We start from the raw sequence: 25,259 nt of genomic DNA on the forward strand, positions 1-25,259 counted from the left end.
GTTATGCTGCCTGTGACATCGTTCAGCATAACTGGTTTGGTGGGGGGTCAGTGATGGTCAGTCTGGGGAGGAGCCATATCCATGGAGGGACACACAGACCTCTACAGGCTAGACAGTGGTGGGCACCTTGACTACCATTAGGTATCGGGATGAAATCCTTGGCCCCATTGTCAGACTCTATGCTGGTTCCTCCTGGTGCACAACAATCCCCGGCCTCATGTGGTCAGAGGATGAAGGAACTGATACCATTGACTGACCCCACGCTCACTCACCTGACCTCAATCCAATAGAACACCTTTGGGTGGGACATTATGTTTGGGTCCATCCAACACCTCAGACTGTCCAGGAGCTCAGTGATGCCCTGGTCCAGGTCTGGGAGGAGATCCCTGTGGAGACCATCCATCATCTCATTAGGACCTTGTCAGGCACAGGGGGGGCATACAAACTACTGAGTACGATTTGGAGTTTTGGCCAAATGGACTCACCTGCCTGCCTGCCGCCTCATTTTTTCCCATTTTGTCCCTCTGTTGGTTGATCATTTTCATTTCCATCCTTTTTTTCCTCACATATCTCCATATCAGTCCATAGCAGTAGAGATGGCCCACAGGATTTGTTTTCCCCTTGAGATCTGATGGGTTTCCAAAGTGTTCTTTTCATTTTATATTAAACTAGCAAAATACCCGCGCTTCACAGCGGCGAAGTACTGCCTTAAAATTTTTATTAAGAAGAACATTAAACCTTTTTAAACTGAGGGAGAATACACCACTAATTATTTGTTAAGGATCTCTTTGTATACCATTTTGTGAGTTCGGCCCTCCGGTTATAATCTGACCAAGCTGTGCGCTGAGCTTACTCTGAGCATGTAACGTACAGTCGGCCATGTGAACAGTAATCTTGTCTCAAATCTCACAGCTTGGATTGCTGCTGTCGTAATCGGTTTGAGTTTCATGGTTTGTTTCAATGACGACAGTATTTGTAGGACTTGTTGTGTTGAAGTGACATTCGGCATCTGTCAAGCGTTGTAAGTATACAACCAGTTTCATTGATAACTTCACATCCAGCTTTTGAGAGTTTAAACATTCATAAACATCAAAGTGTCCACTACTCAAATCGTCACCTGTCAATCTAAGATGTCTAAGAGGCATTGGCGGTTGTCCAAAGGTGTAAAATATTTGGCCATTTCGGTACACTTGAAAGCGACAACCGAACAATTCAGCGGCAGCCATCAACTCACATGCAGATCCATAGGTGAAGGGCTTAAGCATTTGACTCTTCTAGTGCTCCTGTGTAGTCTAATTATCTCCTGTACGTCATCAGTCCACACCTTGAACCTGTCCAGTCATTCAATACATAAGACACAATGGATATCAAGAGTGAGCCTGATATGGCCGTGCAATATGTAACACAGAGAATGGAAAAGGTAGGCGGCATCTCCGGGCATGGAAACCACTCGGTAAGTGACAGTTCTTTGATCGATGGTGATCACCTCGATAGACATGTTAATGGGGGTACGGTTGGAACGATAAAGGAAATGTGTACCTGAACAATGTAAAGTAAGTCTAAAATACCTACACAATAACTATAATCCTAATAAACGAACAATAAAACAGCGGAGAAGCCGTGGATTAAATAAAAAGGCTGTAGTTATCAGCAGGGAACGATCCCGGGAACAGCATCCGTAATAAATGAATTAAAGAGTCCTGCCAGTAGTCCTGAGCAGCGAGGGATGACATTTGTGGGAGCGCTGTCTCTGAAGGCGCACGACGACTAAGCCACCGCTATTTAAGCGACAGGCAGGCACGAGACAGTCCATCCTTGGCAAGAAACAATCCAGGGGACAAATGACTACACAGTGGTTATGTTGGCTGGGACACACGGGTTACACAGAAACACAGATCTTCCTCTTGCTGCTTCACTGGTCCTTTTTCAAGTTTCCCTCTGGCCCTTCTTGTTCCCAGCAGCTCCTGCACTCGTTTCAGGCATTCCCTTTGGGGCTGCTGGGAAATGGAGTCGTTCCCACAGTAGCGCTGCTACAAACTCAATTTTTGCTAACATTTTGGCTCGTTTTCCTGATCAACTTTTTTCTTCATTTTGTTTTTGAATATTTTAAAATATTAAGGATCGTTGTGAGCCTTAGGCTTTCACAGTTCCTCTCTCCCATTTCTGAGTTTCTGACGTTGTTGGGCGTGTGTAGGCTGAAAGCCTGCTTGTAGATTTTGCGCTTTTATGTAGAGTGCAGTCCATTCACATTCCACTAAAAATGGAACTTCACCTGAATGAGTCTTTAAGATGGAAAGGGGAAAACTCTGCCAACTCTGTGTTGGCACATGCCTACCCAAACATGGCGTAAAAAACAGTTGACAATTTCTCATTTTATTGTGGTGGGATTTTTTTCTGTAAAGTTTGCATGTTCTGCCCACGTTCGCAGCGCCTTTATCAGGGTGTTGAATTGGCATCCTGAGCAGGGTTGAGTCCTAGCCAGTGCCTCTAGGATATACGCAATGGAAAGGGGTGGGTGGACTGAATCGGGTGGTCCCATGGATGGCCCATGAATGCGCAGACTTTCTCCTTTTCTCAGTTTGTCCGTAGCTTTTGTTTGTCTGTGTCTCGTGTTGTCCTCTGTGTGTTTTAACCCACATGTTAGGAATTGTCTGACAAAAACCTGTTTGCCTGTCACTAAATGACCTGCCTTTTTCTTTCTTATTTTCATCATGCGCTTCTAGTCAAGTGGAAAAATGGTGAGTTTCTTAGCATGCCTGCAGTATGCAATGTTAATAAATGTACAGTATGTCGTGAATTGTGGAAATGAATATTAAAAATGTGTACATGTCCAAATGTCTGTGGCCTGAGATGTGAGAGTGACCATGACTGGAGTCCATCAAGTAAACAGCAGTGGTAACAGAAATGTCCAGATGAGTTAATCTAGCAAATCAGACGTCGGCTAATGGAGGGACCGTTTTCTTAGCCCACAGACGATGTGCCGCGAGTCCTTGGCCTGCTGTTGCCAATTTTGATCTGTTTTTTTTTTTTTTTTTTTTTTTAATCTTCCTAAGTTCTGTCTCAATATAAACGCATTTGTTTTGAGTTTCTCATGTTCTGTAAGTTCTCAGTTATGTTTTGTTCCATTGCTTTTTGCTCTGGACATCACTGCAACCATAAGAAATGTGTTTGACACACACAGAGGCGCCGTCATCCTGACCCTGACCTACCTGTTAATTAGTTTAGAAGCAGACCCATCCAGTGTTGGTGTGGTGGTGGTCTTATTTCCGAAACGTCTGAATGCTAATATCGTTCACTCTTGTGCATTTTACTCAAAGACGTTCAATAAAACAGAGCAGGGTTATGAAATTGGAAAGCACGAGCAGCCTGCTCTATCGTTAGCATTAGAAGAGTGCCGGCGTTACTTGGAAGATGCAAAATTGCCTTGTATGATCTTTACAGATGATAAGAATTTGGTTTATCTGAAAACTGCTGAGGGATGAAATGCACACCATGCTAGATGGGCGCTTTGACATTACAATTTTTTACGGACCTGGTAGTAAAAATGGAAAAGTGGGCCTGCTTTCCAGTGGTGTGAGTAATGGTGTCTGCCCAGGCTCCTGTCATTGGTGCTGCAAACACAGACCACGGAGCACTGATGAGGACATTAGCAGAACCAAACGCGTCCGTCTGCACTTGAATACGTGGCCAACCAATTTCTGTATCGTCACCCTGGAGCCGATCACCTGATCACAAACGTCATCACCCAATCACAGCCGATCACCACATCATTACCCAGTCACAGCTAATTCATCACATCATCACCCAATCACAGCCGATCACCACATCATTGCCCAATCACAACCAATCGTGTCCGCTTCCACAAACACCTGCACCCTCTCAAGCACACCGTTTTTATTCATCGCCATGCCATGCTACTGTGCCATGTCAGTAGTTTGGACCAGAGCCATCAGTTACAATACAAGTTGTTATATGTGTATGTGGCTGTCCCTCATGCTGCAGAAACTGGCCTTCCTCTGGCACCCTTACCAGCTAAGCCAGTTCAGCCGCTTGGTTAAATAAGAAATTTCATACGTCCAGGTACTGCTTTGGAATATTTTAATGGAAAATATTGGTATTACCACCCGTTGTTCCAAAATGGATTTATAATTGTAAAGGAAGTCAACTATTAAAGATTCAATTAATTTAAAAAAATCACACATGTATTCTGTCATATAAATGCAATATTATCAGTTGATCAAGTAATAAGTCACTTCTTCAAGTAATTTAATAATATTTTTATAATTCTTTCATTTACATAAATTCACAAATACCCATTATGATGAAAAGAAAGTGCGAGTTCACGGACGACTTGTTTTCGAAAGGGCAGAGCAGACTCCATGAAGGGGCCGATGCTCCCAAGATTCAATTTCAGTAGCAGGCTGTGGAAAGATTTCTATTGATATTTATCCAAGAACTCAGATTTACTGAGAAAAATATAAAAGAATGTAGATAAGAGCAAATAAACTGAATTGAAAAGAGTGAAATGATTTTTATTTGACTAGAAGCGAATTTACAACGTGCATCATTTTTGCAAGTTTACGACAATTAAGCTCTCCCAATAAGAATGGAAGGAATGAATGAAGTCTGTTCATTTAAGAGGCTTGACGCATTCAACATATTTAATGGCTTATTAGTTTGTGAGTGACTGTAATTGTGGCCATCATATCTTAATTCGAGTAATAAACTGCTTACTGAAGGTTTATAAACCATAAGACAGTATAAAGGTGTATTATGGAGTGTGACAAGTACAAGTCACAGGAGGTTCTGCTCAGCTTTATAACACACTGGTAAGGCCTCATCTGGAGTCGTGTGTGCAGTTTGGGTCTCCATAAAGACACAGCAGCACTAGAGAAAGTCCAGAGAAGAGCGACGAGGCTGATTACCGGGCTACAGGGGATGAATTATGAGGAAAGATGAAAAGAGCTGAGCCTTCACAGTTTAAACAAAAGAAGATTAAGAGGTGACCTGACTGAAGGGTTCAAAATGATGAAGTGAATTAGTCCAGTGGATCAAGACTTGTATTTTAAAATGAGTTCATCAAGAACACGGGGACACAGTTGGAAACTTGTGAAGGGTAAATTTCACACCAACATTAGGAAGTTTTTCTTTACACAAAGAACGACAGACACTTGGAATAAGCGACCAAGTAGTGTGGTAGACAGTAAGACGTTAGGGACTTTCAAAACTCGACTTGATGTTTATTTGGTAGAAATAAGTGGAGAGGACTGGTGAGCTTTGTTGGGCTAAATGGCCTGTCCTCGTCTCGAGTGTTCTGATGTTTGTCATCATGACGCCCATATAGAGCCGATCATCCTTTCAATGTTAAGACTAAATGTCTAATCAGAAGATACCCTTGTGGGAAACAATGAATCAAAAAGTTATGGTATCCTAGGGAAAGGTATCCTCAAAAGTCCTCATTTTTTAACCCAAATGTCCTCATTTTCAGAGAAAGAGAGTTGGCAGCCCTAGTCAATGAGTAACTGGGTGTTTTCTTTGTTATTTCCACACATCCTGATTGTTGTCTTCTCCTCTCTAGCCTTTCCAACTTTGCTTCATGGTCTGACCCCATCGGCCACGTCTCGCTCCCATACTCCTCCACCTCACGCTGCTTTCATAAACGTTTCCCTACAGTGTTAGAACGGCTCCTTTAGAAGCCAAGATGGAGGACATCCTTCTGAATTTTTTCCATGCTTCTCTCACCCCATGTGTAAATGTATACATTTTAATTGTTTATATTCCATAAATAGAAGTTTAAATAAAGATAAAATAGTGTAGGAGGTTTGTATTTCAGCAGCTGCGAGAGGACACTTACCGTACATCAGGTTGTTGTGTCGGGGTCTCTTTCTTCTGGTTTGCCGTGATTGGGTCAGTTGGCCCTTCCTGCCGTCACTCTGTTTTCTCCTCTTTTTGCACAGTGGTCCTATGGGTTTTATCTAATTCACCTACAAGGCAAACAGGGCTTCCAGTTCTTCTGTAAAACGGAGGACACAAAGCGCAAATGGATGGAGCAGTTTGAGATGGCCATGTGAGTATCCGCACACGGTGCTGCCCTCTGGGTATTTGCTTGCCATCCAACAGTTGATCCTAGAAAGCTGCGTTCAGCTTCTCTCTCAAGGTTGCTTTGCTTCCCGCAGGTCTAATATTAAGCCAGAGAGAGCCACTGCCAACCTGCACAATTTCCAAATGCACACCTTTGAGAAGAACACCAACTGCAAGGTCTGCAAGATGTTGTTACGGTGAGTAGAGACGGACGCGGGTCCAAGGGCATACACTGGCATGGCACTTTTTTTTTTTTTTACTGAGTTTTAGGGTCACTTGTATTGCCAACTGAGAATATAATGCAATACAATTAATTTTTGTTTAGCCCAAAATCACACAAGAAGTGCCGCAATGGGCTTTAACAACCCTGCCTTTTGACAGCCCCCCAGCCTTGACTCTCTAAGAAGATAAAGAAATCACATCATCAAAAAAAAATGGGAGAAACCTTCAGTTCAAAGAGAGACCCCACTGCAGGTAGGTTGGGCGTGCAGTGGGTGTCAATACAAGACAATAGACAGAACAGAACACAAGTCATCCTCAATACAATAGAATGGAGCAATAGAAATATGACAAGGACAGAGCAGAATTCAACAGGAGATGATATCACATAATAGCATTTGGATTTGTTTAGAGTCCTGGAGATCTCAGCCATCAACCTGCACCCCCTCCTATTGGCCATTCCACAGCTGAGACAACGCTGGGCCAGCCAATCCGATGAAAGGACCCCTCTACCCCATGATTCCTGCAATCCTCCATCAGAGATGACTTTACCTTAGGCAGGCAAAACAACTTGGCAGGTGGGCCGTGGCACCAAGTGGCACATTTGAGTACCGAGAAGAGAAACAGAATAGGTGTATATGCTAACAGAATATGTTTTAGTGCTAATGACTAACAACAGAGATGCGGTCTGTACAGTTAATCAGCAGCTCTAGTCAGGGTGTGCTAAACTGAAGATTTGATAGCTGAGACTGAAGGGGCATCTCTTATAGTAGCAGGCAGACCACCCCACAGTTTAGGGGCTCGACCTCCCACTGTTATTTTATTAATCCTTGGAATCCTAAGCAGGCCACCATCTTGAGATCTTAATGTGCGCTCAGGTTTGTAAGTCATGATAAGTTCAGACCAGTAAGCAGGACCTCAGCCATTTAAGGCTTTATATGTTAAACTGAGGATTTTGAAATCTGTAAGGATTTAAGAAGTGGAATTATGTGTTCATATTTTCTTGTTCTTGTCAATCAGAATCAGTGGTTGAAGTCGGATCAGTGACATCATGATGGAGGCTCAATGGCCTTTTTTTGTGAAAAGAAAATAGAGGCAGGGAGACGACTATGGTTTTGATTTCTAGCTGACTGTGGACCAGAGGGACCAAAAGGCACATTTCATGGTTCATTATAAGCAGAGCTGAGGTAGTCAGTCATTCAAGGAAAGGAGTCTGTTACAAATTACTAATTACTCCTCTTGAATTATAAGTTGAATTGTTACTTCACTCATTACTTCCTGGGAAAAGTAATCCCATTACTAAGCACTTCACTTTTACATGACTCTTGAAACTCATGCAAATACAATGCAACCTCAGGTCACGACGTAATTCGTTCCAAAACTCCGGTCGAAACCCAATTTGGTCGTGACCCGAAGTAATTTCCCCCATAAGATTGTATGTAAATTCAATTAATCCATTCCAGACCGTACGAACTGTATGTAAATATATTTTCTTTAAAGATTTTTAAGCACAAAAATAGTTAATTATATCATAGAATGCATAGTGTAATAGTAAACTAAATGTAAAAATATTGAATAACATGGAGACAAACACCCAGGCGCCCTGCTCAGCTGCATGCACAGGCTCACTCTCTCTCTCACTCTCTCTCGCTCACTTGCTCTCTCTCTCTCTTGCTCACTCACTCTCTCTCGCTCACTCTCTCTCTCTCTCTCGCTCTCTCTCTGTCTCGCTCACTTGCTCTCTCTCTCTCACTCTCTCTCTCTTGCTCACTCACTCTCTCTCACTTGCTCTCTCTCTCTCTCTCACTCTCTCTCTCTGTCTCGCTCACTTGCTCTCTCTCTCTTTCTCACTTTCTCTCACTTGCTCTCTCTCTCTCTTGCTCACTCACTCTCTCTCTCACTTGCTCTCTCTCTCTCTCTCGCTCTCTCTCTCTGTCTCGCTCACTTGCTCTCTCTCTCTCTCACTCACTCTCTCTCGCTCACTTGCTCTCTCTCTCTCGCTCACTCACTCTCTCTCTCTCTTTCTGCTCCTGCTTCCTGCCTTCTCCTGCAACCTCCCGTTCCTTCCTTTTCTCTTCTTTTTCCCTTTAGCCGACTCGCGCTTCAGTTTATGAAGAGTACGTGGCAATCAGCAGTTCCTGGGAACAATTCCGGATGCGGACCTCTTCTCACCTGTGCACTTAGGTGAGAAACGCCCACATCACGACCTCCTCAGGAACCGCTTCGGCCTCACCCCACCACGCCCCCTGGCTAAGCCGCGAGTGCGGTGATTATGTATTAAAACTGGCCTTTTTGGCGGGAGCTGTGGACCCGCTATACCACAGGAGGAAGCTGGGTTGAGAGGAGGTTACAGTTTTGAGCGAGTGTCCGTCTGCGTGATGCACCGAGAACAATGTACAGCGCAGGGAGAGACTGAACACGTGTGGAAATCATCGGCACTTACAAACCGGAAGGGAAACTGGCTTGTTTGTCACCCGAGTGTGTGGTTGTGAACAGATGCGAAACTTTGGCAAACATTTTGGTCATAACCTGATTTGTACGTGTTCAGAGACGTTCGTGAACCGAGGTTCCACTGTATGGACCAAATTTAAAGTATAAGGATATGAAACCCACATGTCCTTCTGCTGAATAATTACTGACCCCTGCATTGGACATCACCAATATCCAACTGTGTACTTGAAATCTCTGCGAAGATAATCCAGTGTTAGCATTGGCAGCACAGCCCAGACTCTCCCTTTGGGGACTGTGTCCAGCAGGGGGCAGTAGCTCCTCAAGTGGACAGGTTCACAGCTGAGGAAGAGTGCAGTGTAGCCTGAAAGTCACAACGCTGACAAAAGAGCCACAACAACAGCGACACAAATGATAAGTCGACATACAAATCCACAAACTCCCTTCAATGATTATGAACGTATTAAACACCTTTCTTTGTCAATCAGTCATTGTCCAACCCGCTATATGCTAACCTAAGGGTCACAGGGGTCTGCTGGAGCCAATCCCAGCCAATACAGGTCGCAAGGCAGGAACAAACCTCAGGCAGAGCGCCAGCCCACCGAGGGCACACACACCCACACAAGGGACAATTTAGGATCACCAATCCACCTACGCAGACACGGGGAGGACATGCAAACTCCACGCAGGGAATACCTGGGAATCGAACCCACAGACTCCTTACTGCGAGGCAGCAGCGCTACCCACTGCGCCACTGTGCTGCTCAACTTTCTTTGTATTTATGCAAAATTTTGTAAGGTGGTTGTTCATAATTCAGGGCCTGTATTTGTCATTGAAATTCTTGTAAATGCACTGTGTGGCGTGTCTGCGTCAGACATGACCAAACTATTTATTTTATTCCAAATGTTATTCCCAATACTGTGCACTCATTTTGTTTTTATGCACTGTCAGATGAGCCCAGGTCAGATATGACCAAAATGTTTATTTTTGTTTTATTTAAAAAGTAGAAAAAAAGTATTGCTCCTGCCTCTGAATCTGTTCAGTTGTCACTCTTTTTAGTGTTTCTTATGCACTTTTTGATTTGCCGCTGTCAGCTGTGACCAAATTTAAAAGGGAATCGATGAATAAACAGGATTGGTTTTTCAATCCATTCATTTGTGGCGGTTAAACATTTGTCATTACCTGCTACTTTACCGGCCACTCAAAATGTATGGCCCAACTAAATTTCTTGGTGTGAAAATCTGGCTCAACTGAATTTGTAATTAAACGGCCCTGCTAGGCAGCATCCGAGATTGCGGATGAGTTGTGTTGTGTTAAGAGTTTCGGTGTGTTGTGCGTTTTTAGACTCTGAGCTTCGGTAAACATTTTGGCTTAAGTGATCGTTATCCGATTCCTACTTTTGACCCGTGAAACGTTTCTCCTGACCCCTCGTTTTTGGCCCTTGTGTCCTGCCGGTGATCTTCAGGGTCACAGATCAGAGAGTCGATTTGATCGCTAATTGTGTTTCAACTCTGGCTTAGCTTAACATGCCCTGGGCAGTGTGACAGATCCTTGTAAATGTCTGACGTGATTCTTGCACACGCCTTCCACATCTGTGATCTTTGGACTAAACCCTCTGCTGAGTAAATTGATGTAATGGTGGATTGCATTTTCTTTACAGCGTACTATTACACTTTTCATAATATTTTTCACTTGCTTAATTAAGATGTGTTTTATTACAAAAATTATAATAAAGACTAGGGGGCTTCGCTCGCCCACCGCTGGGTTTGGTTTACTGGATACACAATTTAAAGAGATTGTTATTTTCATGGGAATTGTTACATATGCATTATTTTCACTTTTACTTTAAAACTTTTGTAAAAACAATACTTGTCCTTTATTTCTGGCCCCGGGCGTGGTTACATCTCTTTCTCGCAGGACGTATAACGCTGCTATGAAAAGGGGGCTTAACACACGCCAAGGAGATGCCGTCGGTTCATCTGCTGGCTTTCTGCTGCTGGCAAGCTGCGTGTTCTGCTTGTCGCGCTGCGCGTCGATCATTTCAAAGCCTGTACACCAGCTGTCCTTCAGCCACTTCGCCTCTCTGCCACTCGCATTGTGAAGGGATGGGTTTGGCTAAACGCATGCTAAGGAGATGCCGTCGGATCATCTGCTGGCTTGCTGCTGCTGACGAGCTGCGTGTTCTGCTTGTCACTTGTCATTGTTTTAAGAGCTGCGAGCACATGAAGCGTGTCTACCAACCAAAAGCATTCCAACAACTGCTAGGTTTGATGTCCATGAACTTGTTTTCAATGTTGTCTCACTGCCTTTTCTCGCGGGACGTCAAATTGTCTTCCGAGAAGATCACATCTCGTCTCCCTAGTCTCCCTCACAAGATTTTCTTTTATAATAGAGAGATACGTTTATTGTGCTTTGTTTGTTCAGCTAATATTGTTCACTTTTTTCCCTCACAGAGGCATTTTCTATCAAGGTTACTTCTGCGCAAAGTGTGGATCTGGAGCCCACAAGGAGTGCTTGGAATCGATAACGATATGCAGGATAGGTGAGTGACAATCATGTGTCTTAAAGATACGTAAAGACCTGCAATTGACTTTATCTGGGGACCCCCATAGAGCTCCACTCCATTGAAGAGGGTGTCCCTTTATATTATAGGTCAGTGGTGGTTACACTATGGCTAAGATTAGGGAGGAGTTATCTGACTCAAGTCAAGTAAGCCATGTGACAAAAAGCTGCAATCCAATTGGCTGTCGAGTGGAGGTACTGAGTGGCGGAGCTACGGATCTGCAAAGCCTGACCCAAGTGTCCTGTGATTACAGACCGCCGCCTCAAAGCCAATGTGTTCCCTCGACTAGGGGCTCCGGCTGCTTCAAGGTTGTGTCTCACGTGATTCGCAGTGACGGGGCTCACCGTATTTTCCCACAGTTCCACTTTTATCCCAGCTGTTATTTTTTTCTTTTTTATTATTAAAGAATGTACAAATGTCCCTTTGCAGAACTCCAACAACAAAGTGAGGTCTGCAGGGTGTTGTTCTTTTCATTCAATTGCTAAAACAAATGGCATTGAAAATGACCTGGAAAAAATGATGAACTCTTAAATAAAGTCTCAGTTTGAAGGGCAGACGTAATAAATCGACTCTCTGAGTCAGAAACCCGCAGAACACGTGTACAGTGCCTTCAGAAATTATTACAGCCCCTTCATTCTGCTCACATTTTGTGATGTGGCAGCCTTGTGCTCACCCTAACCCTCACCAAACAGCACCCAGTACTTCAGAATGATGAAGCATTTTAGACATTTTTTGCAAATTTATTTAATCAAAATCCAGAAATATTTCATTGACAATGTTCAGACCCTTTGCTCTGACACTTGAAATTTGCCCCAGGTGCATCCCATTCAAGTGATCGTCACTGAGAAGTTTCTGCTCCTTGTTTGGAGTCCACCTGTGGTCAATTCAGTTAACTGGACAGGTAAGGAAGAGGCACACACCCCTCCATAGAGGGTCTCATAGGCCTGCAGAGTTTCGAGACGGGATTGTGTCCATCTGGGGAAGGCTGCAGCATTGAAGGGTCACAAGTGGACAGAGGCCTCCATAATTCTTAAGTGGCATAAGTGGACTCCTCCTTGAACCGTCACCTTATCGTGGTGGAGGGGTTTGCGTGTCCCAATGATCCTAGGAGCTATGTTGTCCGGGGCTTTATGCCCCTGGTAGGGCCACCCAAGGCAAACTGGTCCTAGGTGAGGGATGAGACAAAGAGCGGTTCAACAAACCTCCAATGAAGAGCAAAAACTTTGGACGACGTTTTCCCTTGCCCGACGCTGGTCACGGGCCCCTCTGGAGCCAGGCCTGGAGGTGGGGCTCGATGGCGGCGCCTGGTGGCGGGCCTGCACCCATGGGGCTGCCGGGCACAGCCGAACAGGTAACGTGGGTCCTCCTCCCCATGGGCTCACCACCTATGGGAGGGGCCAAGGAGGTTGGGTGCAGTGTGAGTTGGGTGGTGGCCGAAGGCGGGGACCTTGGCGGTCTGATCCTCGGCTACAGAAACTGGCTCTTGGGACGTGGAATGTCACCTCTCTGAAGGGGAAGGAGCCTGAGCTAGTGCGCGAGGTCGAGAGGTTCCGGCTAGATATAGTCGGACTCACCTCAACGCACAGCTTGGACTCTGGAACCAATCTCCTTGAGAGGGGCTGGACTCTCTACCACTCTGGAGTTGCCCCGGTGAGAGGCCGAGCAGGTGTGGGCATACTTATTGCCCCGACTTGGAGCCTGTGCATTGGGGTTTACCCCGGGGGACGAGAGGGTGGCCTCCCTCCGCCTTCGGGTGGGAGGAAGGGTCCTGACTGTTGTTTGTGCGTATGCGCGAACAGCAGTTTGGAGTATCCACCCTTTTGGAGTCTCTGGAGGGTTGCTAGAGGGCATACCTTCTGGGATTCCCTCGCTTTGCTGGGAGACTTCAATGCTCACGTGGGCAATGACAGTGAGACCTGGAAGGGCGTGATTGGGAGGAATGGCCCCCCGATCTGAACCCGAGCGGTGTTTTGTTATTGGACTTCTGTGCTCGTCATGGATTGTCCATAACGAACACCATGTTCAAGCATAAGGGTGTTCATATGTGCACTTGGCACCAGGACACCCTAGGCCTCAGGTCGATGATCGACTTTGTGGTGGTCGCCGGACTTGCGGCCATATGTCTTGGACACTCGGGTGAAGAGAGGGGCGGAGCTGTCAAATGATCACCACCTGGTGGTGAGTTGGCTTCGATGGTGGGGAAGATGCGGTCAGACCTGGTAGGCCCAAGCGTGTTGTGAGGGTCTGCTGGGAACGGCTGGCAGAGTCCCCTGTCAGAAGTAGCTTCAACTCCCACCTCCGGCAGAACTTCAACCACGCCCCGAGGGAGGTGGGGGACATTGAGTCCGAATGGGCCATATTCCGTGCCTCTATTGTTGAGGCGGCTGACCGGAGCTGTGGCCGCAAGGTGGTCGGTGCCTGTCGTGGCGGCAATCCCGAACCCGTTGGTGGACACCGCGTGAGGGATGCCGTCAAGCTGAAGAAGGAGTCCTATAGGACTTTTTGTCCTGTGGGTCTCTGGAGGCAGCTGATAGGTACCGCAGGCCAAGCGGAACGGCTTCGTTGTTGCTGAGGCAAAACTCGGGCATGGGAGGAGTTTGAGAGGCCATGGAGAACGACTTTGGACGGCTTCGAGGAGATTCTGGTCCACCGTCCGCGTCTCAGGAGGGGGAAGCAGTGCAGTGTCAACACCGTATATGGAGGGGATGGTGCGCTGCTGACCTCCACTCGGGACGTTGTGGGTCGGTGGGAGGAGTACTTCGAAGACCTCCTCAATCCCACTAACATGCCTTCCAATGAGGAAGCAGAGCCTGGGGACTCTGAGGTGGGCTCTCCCATCTCTGGGACTGAAGTCACCGAGGTGGTCAAAAAACTCCTTGGTGGCAGGGCCCGGGGTGGATGAGATCGCCCGAGTTCCTTAAGGCTCTGGATGTTGTAGGACTGTCTTGGTTGACACGTCTCTGCAACATCGCATGGACATCGGGACAGTGCCTCTGGATTGGCAGACGGGGTGGTGGTCCCCTCTTTAAAAGGGGACCGGAGGGTGTGTTCCAACTATAGAGGGATCACACTCCTCAGCCTCCCTGGAAAAGTCTATTGGGGTTCTGGAGAGGAGGGTCCGTCGGATAGTGAACCTCGGATTCAGGAGGAACAGTGTGGTTTTCGCCCTGGTCGGAACAGTGGACCAGCTCTTCACCCTTAGCAGAGTCCTGGAGGGTGCATGGGAGTTTGCCCGACCGGTCTACATGTGTTTTGTGGACTTGGAAAAGGCATTGACCGTGTCCCTCGGGAATCCTGTGGGGGTGCTCGGGAGTATGGGGTACCGGACCCCTGATAAGAGCTGTTCGGTCTCTGTACAACCGTGTCAGAGCTTGGTCCGCATTGCCGCAGTAAGTCGAGCCCGCTTCCAGTGAGAGTTGGACTCCGCCAGGGCTGCCCTTTGTCACCGATTCTGTTCATAACTTTTATGGACAGAATTTCTAGGCGCAGCCAGGGTGTTGAAGGGGTCCGGTTTGGTGGACTCAGGATTGGGTCACTGCTTTTGCAGATGATGTTGTCCTGTTTGCTTCATCAGGCCGTGATCTTCAGCTCTCTCTGGATCGGTTCGCAGCTGAGTGTGGCGGCTGGGATGAGAATCAGCACCTCCAAATCCGAGAGCATGGTCCTCAGCCGGAAAAGGGTGGAGTGCCCTCTCAGGGTTGGGGGAGAGATCCTGCCCCAAGTGGAGGAGTTCAAGTATCTCGGGTCTTGTTCACGAGTGAGGGAAGAATGGGCGTGAGATCGACAGGCGGATCGGTGCGGCATCCGCAGTGATGCGGGCTCTGCATCGGTCTGTCGTGGTGAAAAAGGAGCTGAGCCGTAAGGCAAAGCTCTCAATTTACCAGTCGATCTACGCTCCTACCCTCACCTATGGTCATGAGCTATGGGTAGTGACCGAAAGAACGAGATCGCGAATACAAGCGGCTGAAATGAGTTTCCTCCGCAGGGTGTCTGGGCTTTCCCTTAAAGATAGGGTGAGAAGCTCAGTCATCCGGGAGGGGCTCAGAGTAGAGCCGCTGCTCCTCCGCATCGAGAGGAGTCAGATGAGGTGGCTCGGGCATCTGATCAGGATGCCTCCTGGACGCCTCCCTGGTGAGGTGTTCCGGGCACGTCCAACCGGGAGGAGGCCCCGGGAAGACCCAGGACACGCTGGAGGGACTATGTCTCCGGCTGGCCTGGGAACGCCTTTGGGATTCTCCCGGAAGAGCTGGAAGAAGTGGCCGGGGAGGGAAGTCTGGGCCTCTCTGCTTAAGCTGCTGCCCCCGCGACCCGACCTCGGATAAGCGGAAGAGGATGGATGGATGGATGGATGGCATAAGTGGAGAACTTCCTAGAGCTGGCTGCCCGGCCAAATTGAGCAAACAGGGGAAGGAAGGGCCTTGTGAAGAGAGGTGACCAGGAATCTGATGAGCTCCAGAAAACCTGGGAAATACTATCACCACTGAAAGACTCCACTAATGTAGAATGTATGGTAGAGTGGCCAGATGACACATGAAAGCCTGCTTGGAGTTGTAAAAATGCACATAGAGGACTCTCAGACTGTGAGAACCGAGATTCTCTGGTGTGATGAAACCAAGATGGACCAGTCAGGCCTCAGTTCTAAAGGAAACCATTCCACTTGACACTGTGGTTACACTATGGCTAAGATTAGGGAGGAGTTATCTGATTCAAGTCAAGTAAGCCATGTGACAAAAATCTGCAATCCAATTGGCTGTTGAGTGAAGGTTGAGTGGCGGAGCTATTGGTCTGCATGACCTGACCCAAGTACCCTGTGATTATAGACCTCCGTCTCAAAGCCAATGTGTTCCCTCGACTAGGGAACTGGAGGTACTGAGTGGCGGAGGTATGCAGCTGGACCCATCAGCTTGTCTTGGTGAAGTGTGGTGGTGACGCCATCCTACTGTGGGGTTGTTCTTCAGCGGCAGGCACACTAGGAGACTCGACAGGATTGAAGGGAAAGCTGAAGGGAGCAACATGCAGAAATCTCCTTAATGAAGGACCTGCTCAGAGCACTCTGGACCTCAGACTGGGCTGAAGGTTCAAACTCCAATAGAACCAAGCAAGGAGAACACAGGAGTGGCTTAGGGACAACTCTGGGAATGTCCTTGAGTGCCCAAACTTGAACCCTATCAATCATCTATGGAGAGCCCACCGTCGGTCTTTGAGGGGTCTGCAGAGAAGAAAGGCAAAAAACCTACAACCCCAGGTGTGTGATGCTTGTCACGTCAAACACAAGACATTGTCAGGATGGTATCCGTGCCAGAGGGGCTTCAGCTAAGTCCCAATCGAAGGGTCTTGTGTCAATGCGAGTCATTTTTTAATTTGTAATAAATTTGCCAGAATCTTGTTTTTTTTTGTCATTCTGAGGTGTTGAGTCCTGCTTAATGAAGGAAAAAAGGAATTTAAAACATTTTAGCTCAAGGCTGCAATGGAGTAAAATGTGACAAAAGGGAAGGGTCTGAATAATTTGCCAAGTTGCTGTATAACGTGAAGAATGCCAGGTGGAGACTTAAGCGAGGTCATCAAAGTGGGACGGAATTGAGGTAATCAAGGTGGGGACTTAAGTGAGGTCATCAAGGTGGGGACTTAAGTGAGGTCATCAAAGTAGGATGGAATTGAGGTCATCAAGGTGGGGGCTTAAGTGAGGTCATCAAGGTGGGACAGAAGTGAGGTCATCAAAGTAGGACGGAATTGAGGTAATCAAGGTGGGGGCTTAAGTGAGGTCATCAAGGTGGGGACTTAAGTGAGGTCATCAAAGTAGGACGCAATTGAGGTAATCAAGGTGGGGGCTTAAGTGAGGTCATCAAAGTAGGACGGAATTGAGGTAATCAAGGTGGGGACTTAATTGAGGTAATCAAGGTGGGGACTTAAGTGAGGTCATCAAGGTGGGATAGAAGTGAGGTCATCTGGAAGGGAGGAAAGTTACTTAATCTTCCGTGATTCTGAAGAAGAAAGAGAGAAGGCATTAGTACCCTTCCCTAACCCTTTTTCCGGTGTTTTCACACCCTGAATTGGACCTTTTGTTCGTCCACTAATTGCACGTGTGTGACACGTGTGTTTGCCCTTTTTTCCTGGCAGACGTAACAAGTTGATTAGAGAGCGGACTCGGGTAGATGCCCACGTGTACTGATATGAGGCCAGTTTAGGGCTGCCAGTCCAATGAACAACATAATTGTGTGAGAAGACACAGAATACCCTAAGAAAAGTCACTTGAATGGGGGCTGGCAAGCTGACATTCAGCAGTCCCCTCTGCTTCTCGCGTTTACACGCAGTACACGTTTGTATGAATATCGCTCATATAAAAACAACTTGGACGTCACACACCTGCCTCTTCACTCCCCTCTGCTGGTTCAGCTGATGACCCAGAGGTTTTGTAGAACTGGGAAAAAGAATCGGACCCCCACGATGCGTCGTTGATTTGGGTTTAAACAAACCAACCTGAATCTTAGAGAGCCTTACTGAGCATTATAAGTTTGAGTATTTTAAACATGTCTTTCTCTTTTTCTTTCCCTTCAGGTCCACATGATTTGGTGAGTATCTGCTGCTCTTTCTCCTCCACAGGTGAGTCAGGCTCTTAGGCCTCCACACACACACACACCCCTCTGAGGGCCCACACCTCCTAATACAGTATGTACTTTGTGGCGTCACACTGCACCGTAGTTGGAGGACATTCCTTCAGCTCCATCAAGTCAATTGGCTGTCAGAGTAAGACGGCCTGTGGCACCACACGAGATGTAAATCTGTGCCGAGAGGTCGTGAGGGGCCCGTAATCTGCCTCGTATTTCAAGATGACATCCTCAAGGCTGCGAGATCCAGCAGCTGAGTGTTACACTCTGACCGGCTCAATGTCGCGTGATGTGATGCCGGCCTGAGTCGCACACCACATTGGTCTTCGGCGATCTCTTTGGTGCACTTGTAGCCATTCACTCCAGTATGCGACCACATGCACGTTTCTCCTTGATTTCATTGACTACCACAAAGATCTCAGACGCTCCTCTAATGAATCTTTCTTTTGTTTTTGCTTTTCCAGGAGTCTGGGCCGCTCTCATCAGGCAAGTTGTGAATGTGTGATGTGCTGCTTGTTAATATTAACACCTCCGGCCGTTTCTTTGAACTACGCTCATTTGTTTTCACTGTTAGAAATAATCATAATAGTTCTTTACATTTTATGTAGCGCTTCTATCACTCCTCAAAGTGCTTTACTCCCAACTGGCACCAATGTGTAGTGCCCACCTGGGTGATGTGACAGCAGCCATTTTGTACCAGTATACTCACCACACAATAGCTGTTAGGTGGTGAAGGGCTGAGAGGTAGTTAGCTAATCAGGGACAAGGGATGATTAGGGGGCCAGAATGCCTAGGCTATGGTGGGCAATTTAGTCGGTACATCAGGATACACCCTGCTCTTGTTGAAGGATACCCTGGGAATCTGAATGACCTCAAAGAGTCAGGTTTTATGTCTCGTCTGAAGGGTGGCACCATTTTTACAGTACAGTGTCCCCATCACACAGGGTAAGCGCCCCCTGCTGGCATCACCAGCACCTTTTCCAGTAGCAATCCAAGCACTGGCCAGGCTTGAACATGCTGAGCTTCAGGTGGGTGACCTCTTCCGAAGAGCAGGTGGTACGGCTGCTGACATTCACACATCGCCTTTCTGTAACACTTTAGATGAGATCCTACCCAGAATGCATCTGTCTGTCACTATTAGGACCTTAACAAAGACTGCTTTTGGTGTTAATAACACTTAAAAAGCATCAATAACATATTTTTTATTTCTGTGAAATTAGGGATGGGCAAATCGTGATTGATTTCTTCTTTTTGAATGATGCTATTCAGTGAGTCTTACACATTAATTGGCGAGCATGAGCAAACAGATTGTAAGAGTGCAGTGGCGCCTGGATCACATTGTGAGCGTCTTTCGTTTCGCACGTAGATGTTTAAAGTGCATGTGCAAGTAGCGCCTGTCTGATTCGTGGTTTTCATTCACTTCACTTCAAACTGAACCGCTACCAGCGAACGAGAGGACTCACTGATGATTCCCTCGATCGTCCTTCAAGTAGAACACAACAGCAACGTATTTGTATCAATTGCTTGTTTTGTCTAATTTGTTATTGGAATTGTTTTAAACGGAATATACAAACACAATATTAAACGAACATGTTTATATTCCTTAATGTAGTCAACAGATTAGTCGCACAAATTTCAGCGCAGCACTCAAAGCAAAGAGGCCCAGATGAGGTGGTGCCAGGCCAGCTAGAAGACACAATCTCTACAGCTGGTATTTAGAAGAAAGCCCATTTCTGCCATTTGGATCCGTGATGTGGTTCTTTCAGTCATTGCCCAAAGCTCATGACCATAAGTGAGAATAGGAACATAAATTGTCTGGTAAATTGAGAGCGTTGCCTTTCAGCTCAGCTCTGTCTTCACCACAACTGACCGGTACTATGTCTACTCCAACATACCAGTCAGTCTCTTGCTCAATTTTCTTTCTCCCTCATGAACAAGACGCCCAAGATACCTAAACTCCTCTGATTATGGTAATACCTCCTTCCCAACCCGGAGAGGGCACTCCACCCTTTTCTGGAATAACCACAACTCTCTCTGCTGATCCTCATCCTGCCCACTTCAAAAAAGAAAGTTAACCCTATGAAAATGGTACTCTGCGCTCTGACCTCCAAAAGTAATGTGAAAACACACTTTCCCCTCGCCGATTACTAAAAGTATATACAATATATATATATATATATATATATATATATATATATATATATATATATAATGATTTTATTATTAATGAATTGTTTTTTTTAATGGCTCATTGACAGCACCAGCGTGTCTCGTTCACTGATTCTTTCAAGTTCAAACTGAATCATTACCCAAGAACGAGCCGCACGATTCCTGTTCATTTTGATTCACAAACCTGAGAACAAGCTGCACAATTGTTGTTTACTTGATTGAAACCCTCTGAGAATGAGACACACCATTCTAATTCATTTGATTTGTGAATGAAACGTTTTTCCGAGGACGAATGGCACAATTCTCACTCACTTTTCTTTCTCTGACATTTGTCTGAATTATGCCTTTTAACAGTGTTGTAATGCTTTGTGTACCTAAATAGGACAATGTCATATATGAGTTATCAGAATGTTAAGTATATCATTTATTATATATAATAACAAAGTTGGAATTCCTAAATTATATATTTGCAATGTGATTGGAGGGGACTTGATGGACTTGTCCGTCTCGAATCCTATTGCTGAATCAAACGAATCGATTTGCTTAAGTGGGTAGTTTTGAAGGAACTGAATCAGTGAAGTGAATTGAACTGCTCATCTCTGTGTCATGAGGCCTGTTGAGATAACGTCACTTGGCCGCATGGCACAAAGAGATGACTTCATGCGTCACCATGTCCCTCAGTGGTGTCTACTTTATTATAAGTCTTGTAAATCCTTAAAGAAGACCCCCTGAAGCTCTCGTATTCACAAGTGGTTTGTAATACGCCTCACTGCACAGACACGAGTTACGACTTCACTGTAAGAGTAATGAAGGCCTAAAGAAGCCTCTGTTAAGGTCTAATTATGTAACAGTATGTGACTAAGAGATGCATTATGGGTAATACCTCATCTAGAGTGGTGCCCATGGTTCACATGCTCGGCATCAGGGTGGCAGGTTTCACTTTGGTGGGCCGAGTCCCTTTTGTATTTGCAAGTGTTGTCTCCAGCTGTAAAACTAACTCTTGATTGTGTTGTTTAAGGTCCTAAGATGATTGCTGTCCGCAACTACCATGGAAATCCAGTCCCACCAAGCAAGCCTGCATTGTCCTTCCAGACGGGAGAAGTGATCGAGTTAATTAAAGGGGATCCGGACTCCACCTGGTGGGAGGTGTGTCTGCTGGGCTCACTCATGTGACCCATGAAATAAGTCATTATGGGCTTTGTGTGACCAAGGGGGTATGGAGGTGGGCGTCTTTTCCACTGCAGTCCTGGGAGAACCCCGGTCAGTGGCTGCAGGTTTTTGTTCCATCCTGTGCCTCAATCAGTCAGTCCTTTTATCTCAAACCGGTCTCTGTGTGTTTAGTCAGCCGCTCTTATATCCCCTTATTCTACATTGAGAAAGCAGATTAGTGCCAGGTTTGCGTTTATAAGAAATATTTGTATTTTTGCCCTAGCTTTAAATTGTTCTCCCTCTTTTGTCATTTTCCTATTGTCATGGTGTTTTGCACACACTCCGTTTAGTGACGAGTACAGTGAATCACAACATTGCTTAATGAATTCTCCGCCACGTCCACAGGCCTGTTTTCAAATCGATATTCAAAACTCACAAACGTACCATCGTATCAGAGCGGTCCTCATGACATTCTCAGACCCAGCTGTAATAATAATAATAATACATTTTATTTATATAGCACCTTTCTCATGTGCAAGGCACTTCACAGAGTTTAAGAAAGAACGTCAGGGTAAACAGTATATAGCATTGTACTAAACCAGATTAAAAAATAAAGAAGAGTAAGATAGTAAAGTCTAACGGACAACATAACTGATGGTCTCACACACACACACACACACAGGTTACATGGGCATCTTGACATGTTGGTAAACTGAGAGAAGGGTAATAAAGTCAAGCAGAGCTACAAGACTTCCTGAGCAGACGAGTTTTAAAAGAATTCATGGAGTCAGCTGATCTCATTCATTTCGGGATGTCTGGTCACTCGCCATACAGCTGAAGGCCCTGCTGTCACCCATGGAGTGTAGATTAGTGTGGGCACAGAATCAGAGGACCTTAGTGGGCGGGCAGGCACATAGTGATGGAGAAGGTCACTGATGTAGTTTGGCGTGAGGTTATTTAAGGCTTTGTAGGTTATTAGTAGGATTTGATATTCGATTCTGTAAGACACGGGGAGCAGTGAAGACGGAGCAGGATGGTGTGATGTGTGATCGAGTGACGACTCTCACAGCTGAGTTTTGAATAAGCTGGAGCTGTGATATAAGATTAGAAGAGGCACCTGCCAGTAGCGAGTTACAATAATCGATGCGGGATGTGATAAACGCAGGGACAAGTTTCTCAGTGTTAGAAAAGGGAGGATGGAGTGAACACGGGATACGTGACGGAGGTGAAAGTAAGAAAGTTTCTTAACGTGATTTATGTGGGCGGAATAAGAGAGGGAGGAATCAAAATGACCCCAAGATTCTTTGCAGTAGAGGCAGGTCTGATGAGATCACCACCAAGATGGACTAAAAGGAGCTCATTTTATTAAGCTTGCATTTTAGTCCCAATTTGCAGGAGTTCAGTTTTGTTGCAATTTAAATTTTAAAGAGTTCTGCTCCATCCAGGTTTTAATTTCACCGAGGCAGGTTTTGAGCTGAGAAAACTCTGATGAAGTTTCACTTTTAACATTGAAGTACAGTTGAGTGTCATCTGTGTAAAAATGATAGCCCAGTCCATAGCTACGAATAATATGGCCAAGAGGGAAGAATAGAAAAACAGAAGAGAAGAGGGCCGAGCACAGAGCCCTGTGGAGCTCCTTGTGTGACTGGCGCTGAGCTGGATCAGCTGGTCACCAAGACTAAGAAACTCTTGATAGGACTTGAACCACTGGAGGGCAGTGCCAGAGATACCCAACATATTCTCCATTCTGGACAGTAGAATGTCATGTCTGACCCGAGTGTCTAACAGAATTAATATGCTGGTTTGTCCAGAGTCTGCTGCCATAAGCAAATCATTGGTCACCCGTAGCAGAGCAGTTTCACAGCTGTGCCGCGCCCTGACTGAAAGGAGGAGGTTAGGAGCAGGCACTTATACAGTGCATTGCCGCACCCACCACAAACCAACTCAGGATCCAGATGGATTGGACCAGTGGGAGGTTTTTTATGGTGGCTGGAGTGCCAATTCTGCCACCAACCCCTAATTTTTTCCATGCAGGGATGGATGCAGATTAGCGTCATACCCAGGACGGAGCAATTGCAGGTTAAGGGATTTGCTTAAGGGCCCAACAGAGCAGAGTGCGGCATACTGCGACTCTCGTGAGCCTCGGATGTGAGAACATTGACGTACCTTTAACTGATTGAAAACTAGCATTCACTGATAGCAAGTGGATCTGAATCCTTTCGCATGGTGGACCCAAATCCCAATGCTTGCTTTTCTGGTCAAACCCTACGTCCGTACCCAGCGAGTGAAGGTGACATTGTCACAGCAGAGAAGACTAAGCTTCATGCAGACTGCTGACATTCTCTTAAAAGGAAAGATAATATTATAATTTCTTTACAGGTCCAGTCAGGTCTCACAGCTAGTGGGTCAGTCAGGCAATGAAGTGGGATTAAAGGACAGCCATTGTTGGAGCAGTCCTTGATGTAAACAGAAACAACATCACCATTTATTTCTGTCACACATTTTCATACCAATAATGGAGCTCAAAGTGTTTTTACATGATAAAGAAAAGAGAAAAAAGGCAAAGTAAGAATTAAAATCAGAGAACACTAATTAACATAGAATAAGAGTAAGGTGGTCCGATGGCCAGGGAGGACAGAAAAAACAAAAAAAAAAAATCCAGACGGCTGGAGAAAAAATAAAATCTGCTGGGGGTCCAAGGCCACAAGACCACCCAGCCCCTTCTAGGTAGTCTACCTCAATCAGTCCTCATGGAAGAACTTGATGATGATGGTCATGTGGACTTCTGGCCTTTAATCCATCAATGGAGGGACATCACGACGCTTTGATTAGGTGGTGGTGACGCAGGTCGCCACCACAGAAAATGGGAAAAAGAACAGAAGAGAGAGTAGGGGTCAGTACGGATTGTGGAGCCACCATGAATAGTAATGATGATTAATTGAACATGCAGAGCATCAGGATCAAACTAAGATGAAGTTATGAGAAGGCCATGTTACAGTAATGTGTTTTCAGCAGTTTTTTAAAATGCTCCACCGTATCAGCCTGGCAAATTCCTATTGGCAGGCTATTCCAGATTTGAGGTGCCTAACAGCAGAAGGCTGCCTGCCCGCCTCACCACTTCTTTGAAGTTTAGCTCTTGGAATTCTAAGCAGACCCTCATTTGAAGATCTAAGGTTACGATTTGGAATATAAGGTGTCAGACACTCTGATGTATAAGATGGAGCAGATTATTGAAGGCTTTGTAAACCATAAGCAGGATTTTAAAGTCAATTCTGAATGACACAGGTGACCAGTGTAGTGACGCTCAGACTGGGGTGATGTGTTTGGATTTTCTTTCCCTAGTTAGGATTCTAGCAGCTCCATTCTGCACTCGTTGCAGTCGATTGATGTCTTTTTTTGGGTGGTCCTGAGAGGAGTGCGTTACAGTAATCTAGCCGACTGAAAACAAAAGCGTCAACTCATTTCTCAGCATCTTTTCAATGATGTAAGAGGCCTAACTTTTGTTATATTTCTTAAGTGAAAAAATGCTGTCCTATTGAAAGACAAAAATCAAATGATATCCTTTGGATGGCTTTCCACTGCAGTACTTGTACATTAAAGGTTTGTAGGGTCACTAGCTGTGCTCCCGGGTTGAGGTCTAAAGAGAATGAGATTGTCGATCTGGCAGTTACTCTCTGTTGGACGTATTCAGAGTTAACATTTACAGTGAACTGGAATGCAGTATAATGAAGTAAATACAACAACACATGACAGACATGTGACACATGTGACAAAAAACAAAGTCAAAATACAGAAGCAGCGTGTGAACAATCAAGTCCACCCTTACTGCTGCCATCAGAATTAAGAGTGCAAGTATCGGCCTGGCGCTGCTCATCACATGCACTTGATTAACTGACCATCAGCAAGTGTGACCACCTCAATTAAGGCAGAAGTTCTGGCACTTTGTGGTCCCGAGCTTTCAGGCGTGTGTCAACACCACGCCAAGGAGGAAAGACATCAGCAGTGATCTCAGAGAAGCAAATGTT

The 25,259-nt window shown here is 45.8% G+C and overlaps 1 protein-coding gene across 6 annotated transcripts in view; it reads left to right on the forward strand.

The window, feature by feature from the left end:
• Nucleotides 1-25,259, forward strand: part of vav2 (vav 2 guanine nucleotide exchange factor) — a 472,851-nt gene that overhangs the window by 414,770 nt on the left and 32,822 nt on the right. For 3 of the 6 annotated variants that reach the window (XM_039762597.1, XM_039762599.1, XM_039762602.1), the window contains 7 exons: nucleotides 2,724-2,738; nucleotides 5,958-6,067; nucleotides 6,177-6,278; nucleotides 11,202-11,290; nucleotides 17,867-17,880; nucleotides 18,381-18,402; nucleotides 21,104-21,231. In XM_039762597.1, coding sequence (XP_039618531.1) covers nucleotides 2,724-2,738; nucleotides 5,958-6,067; nucleotides 6,177-6,278; nucleotides 11,202-11,290; nucleotides 17,867-17,880; nucleotides 18,381-18,402; nucleotides 21,104-21,231 — 480 coding nt within the window. The remainder of the gene's footprint in view (nucleotides 1-2,723; nucleotides 2,739-5,957; nucleotides 6,068-6,176; nucleotides 6,279-11,201; nucleotides 11,291-17,866; nucleotides 17,881-18,380; nucleotides 18,403-21,103; nucleotides 21,232-25,259) is intronic. The other 3 variants (XM_039762598.1, XM_039762601.1, XM_039762603.1) reach the window with 1 other exon arrangement.

This window comes from Polypterus senegalus, chromosome 9 (assembly GCF_016835505.1).
Source record: "Polypterus senegalus isolate Bchr_013 chromosome 9, ASM1683550v1, whole genome shotgun sequence".
Classification (NCBI taxonomy): Eukaryota; Metazoa; Chordata; class Cladistia; order Polypteriformes; family Polypteridae; genus Polypterus; species Polypterus senegalus.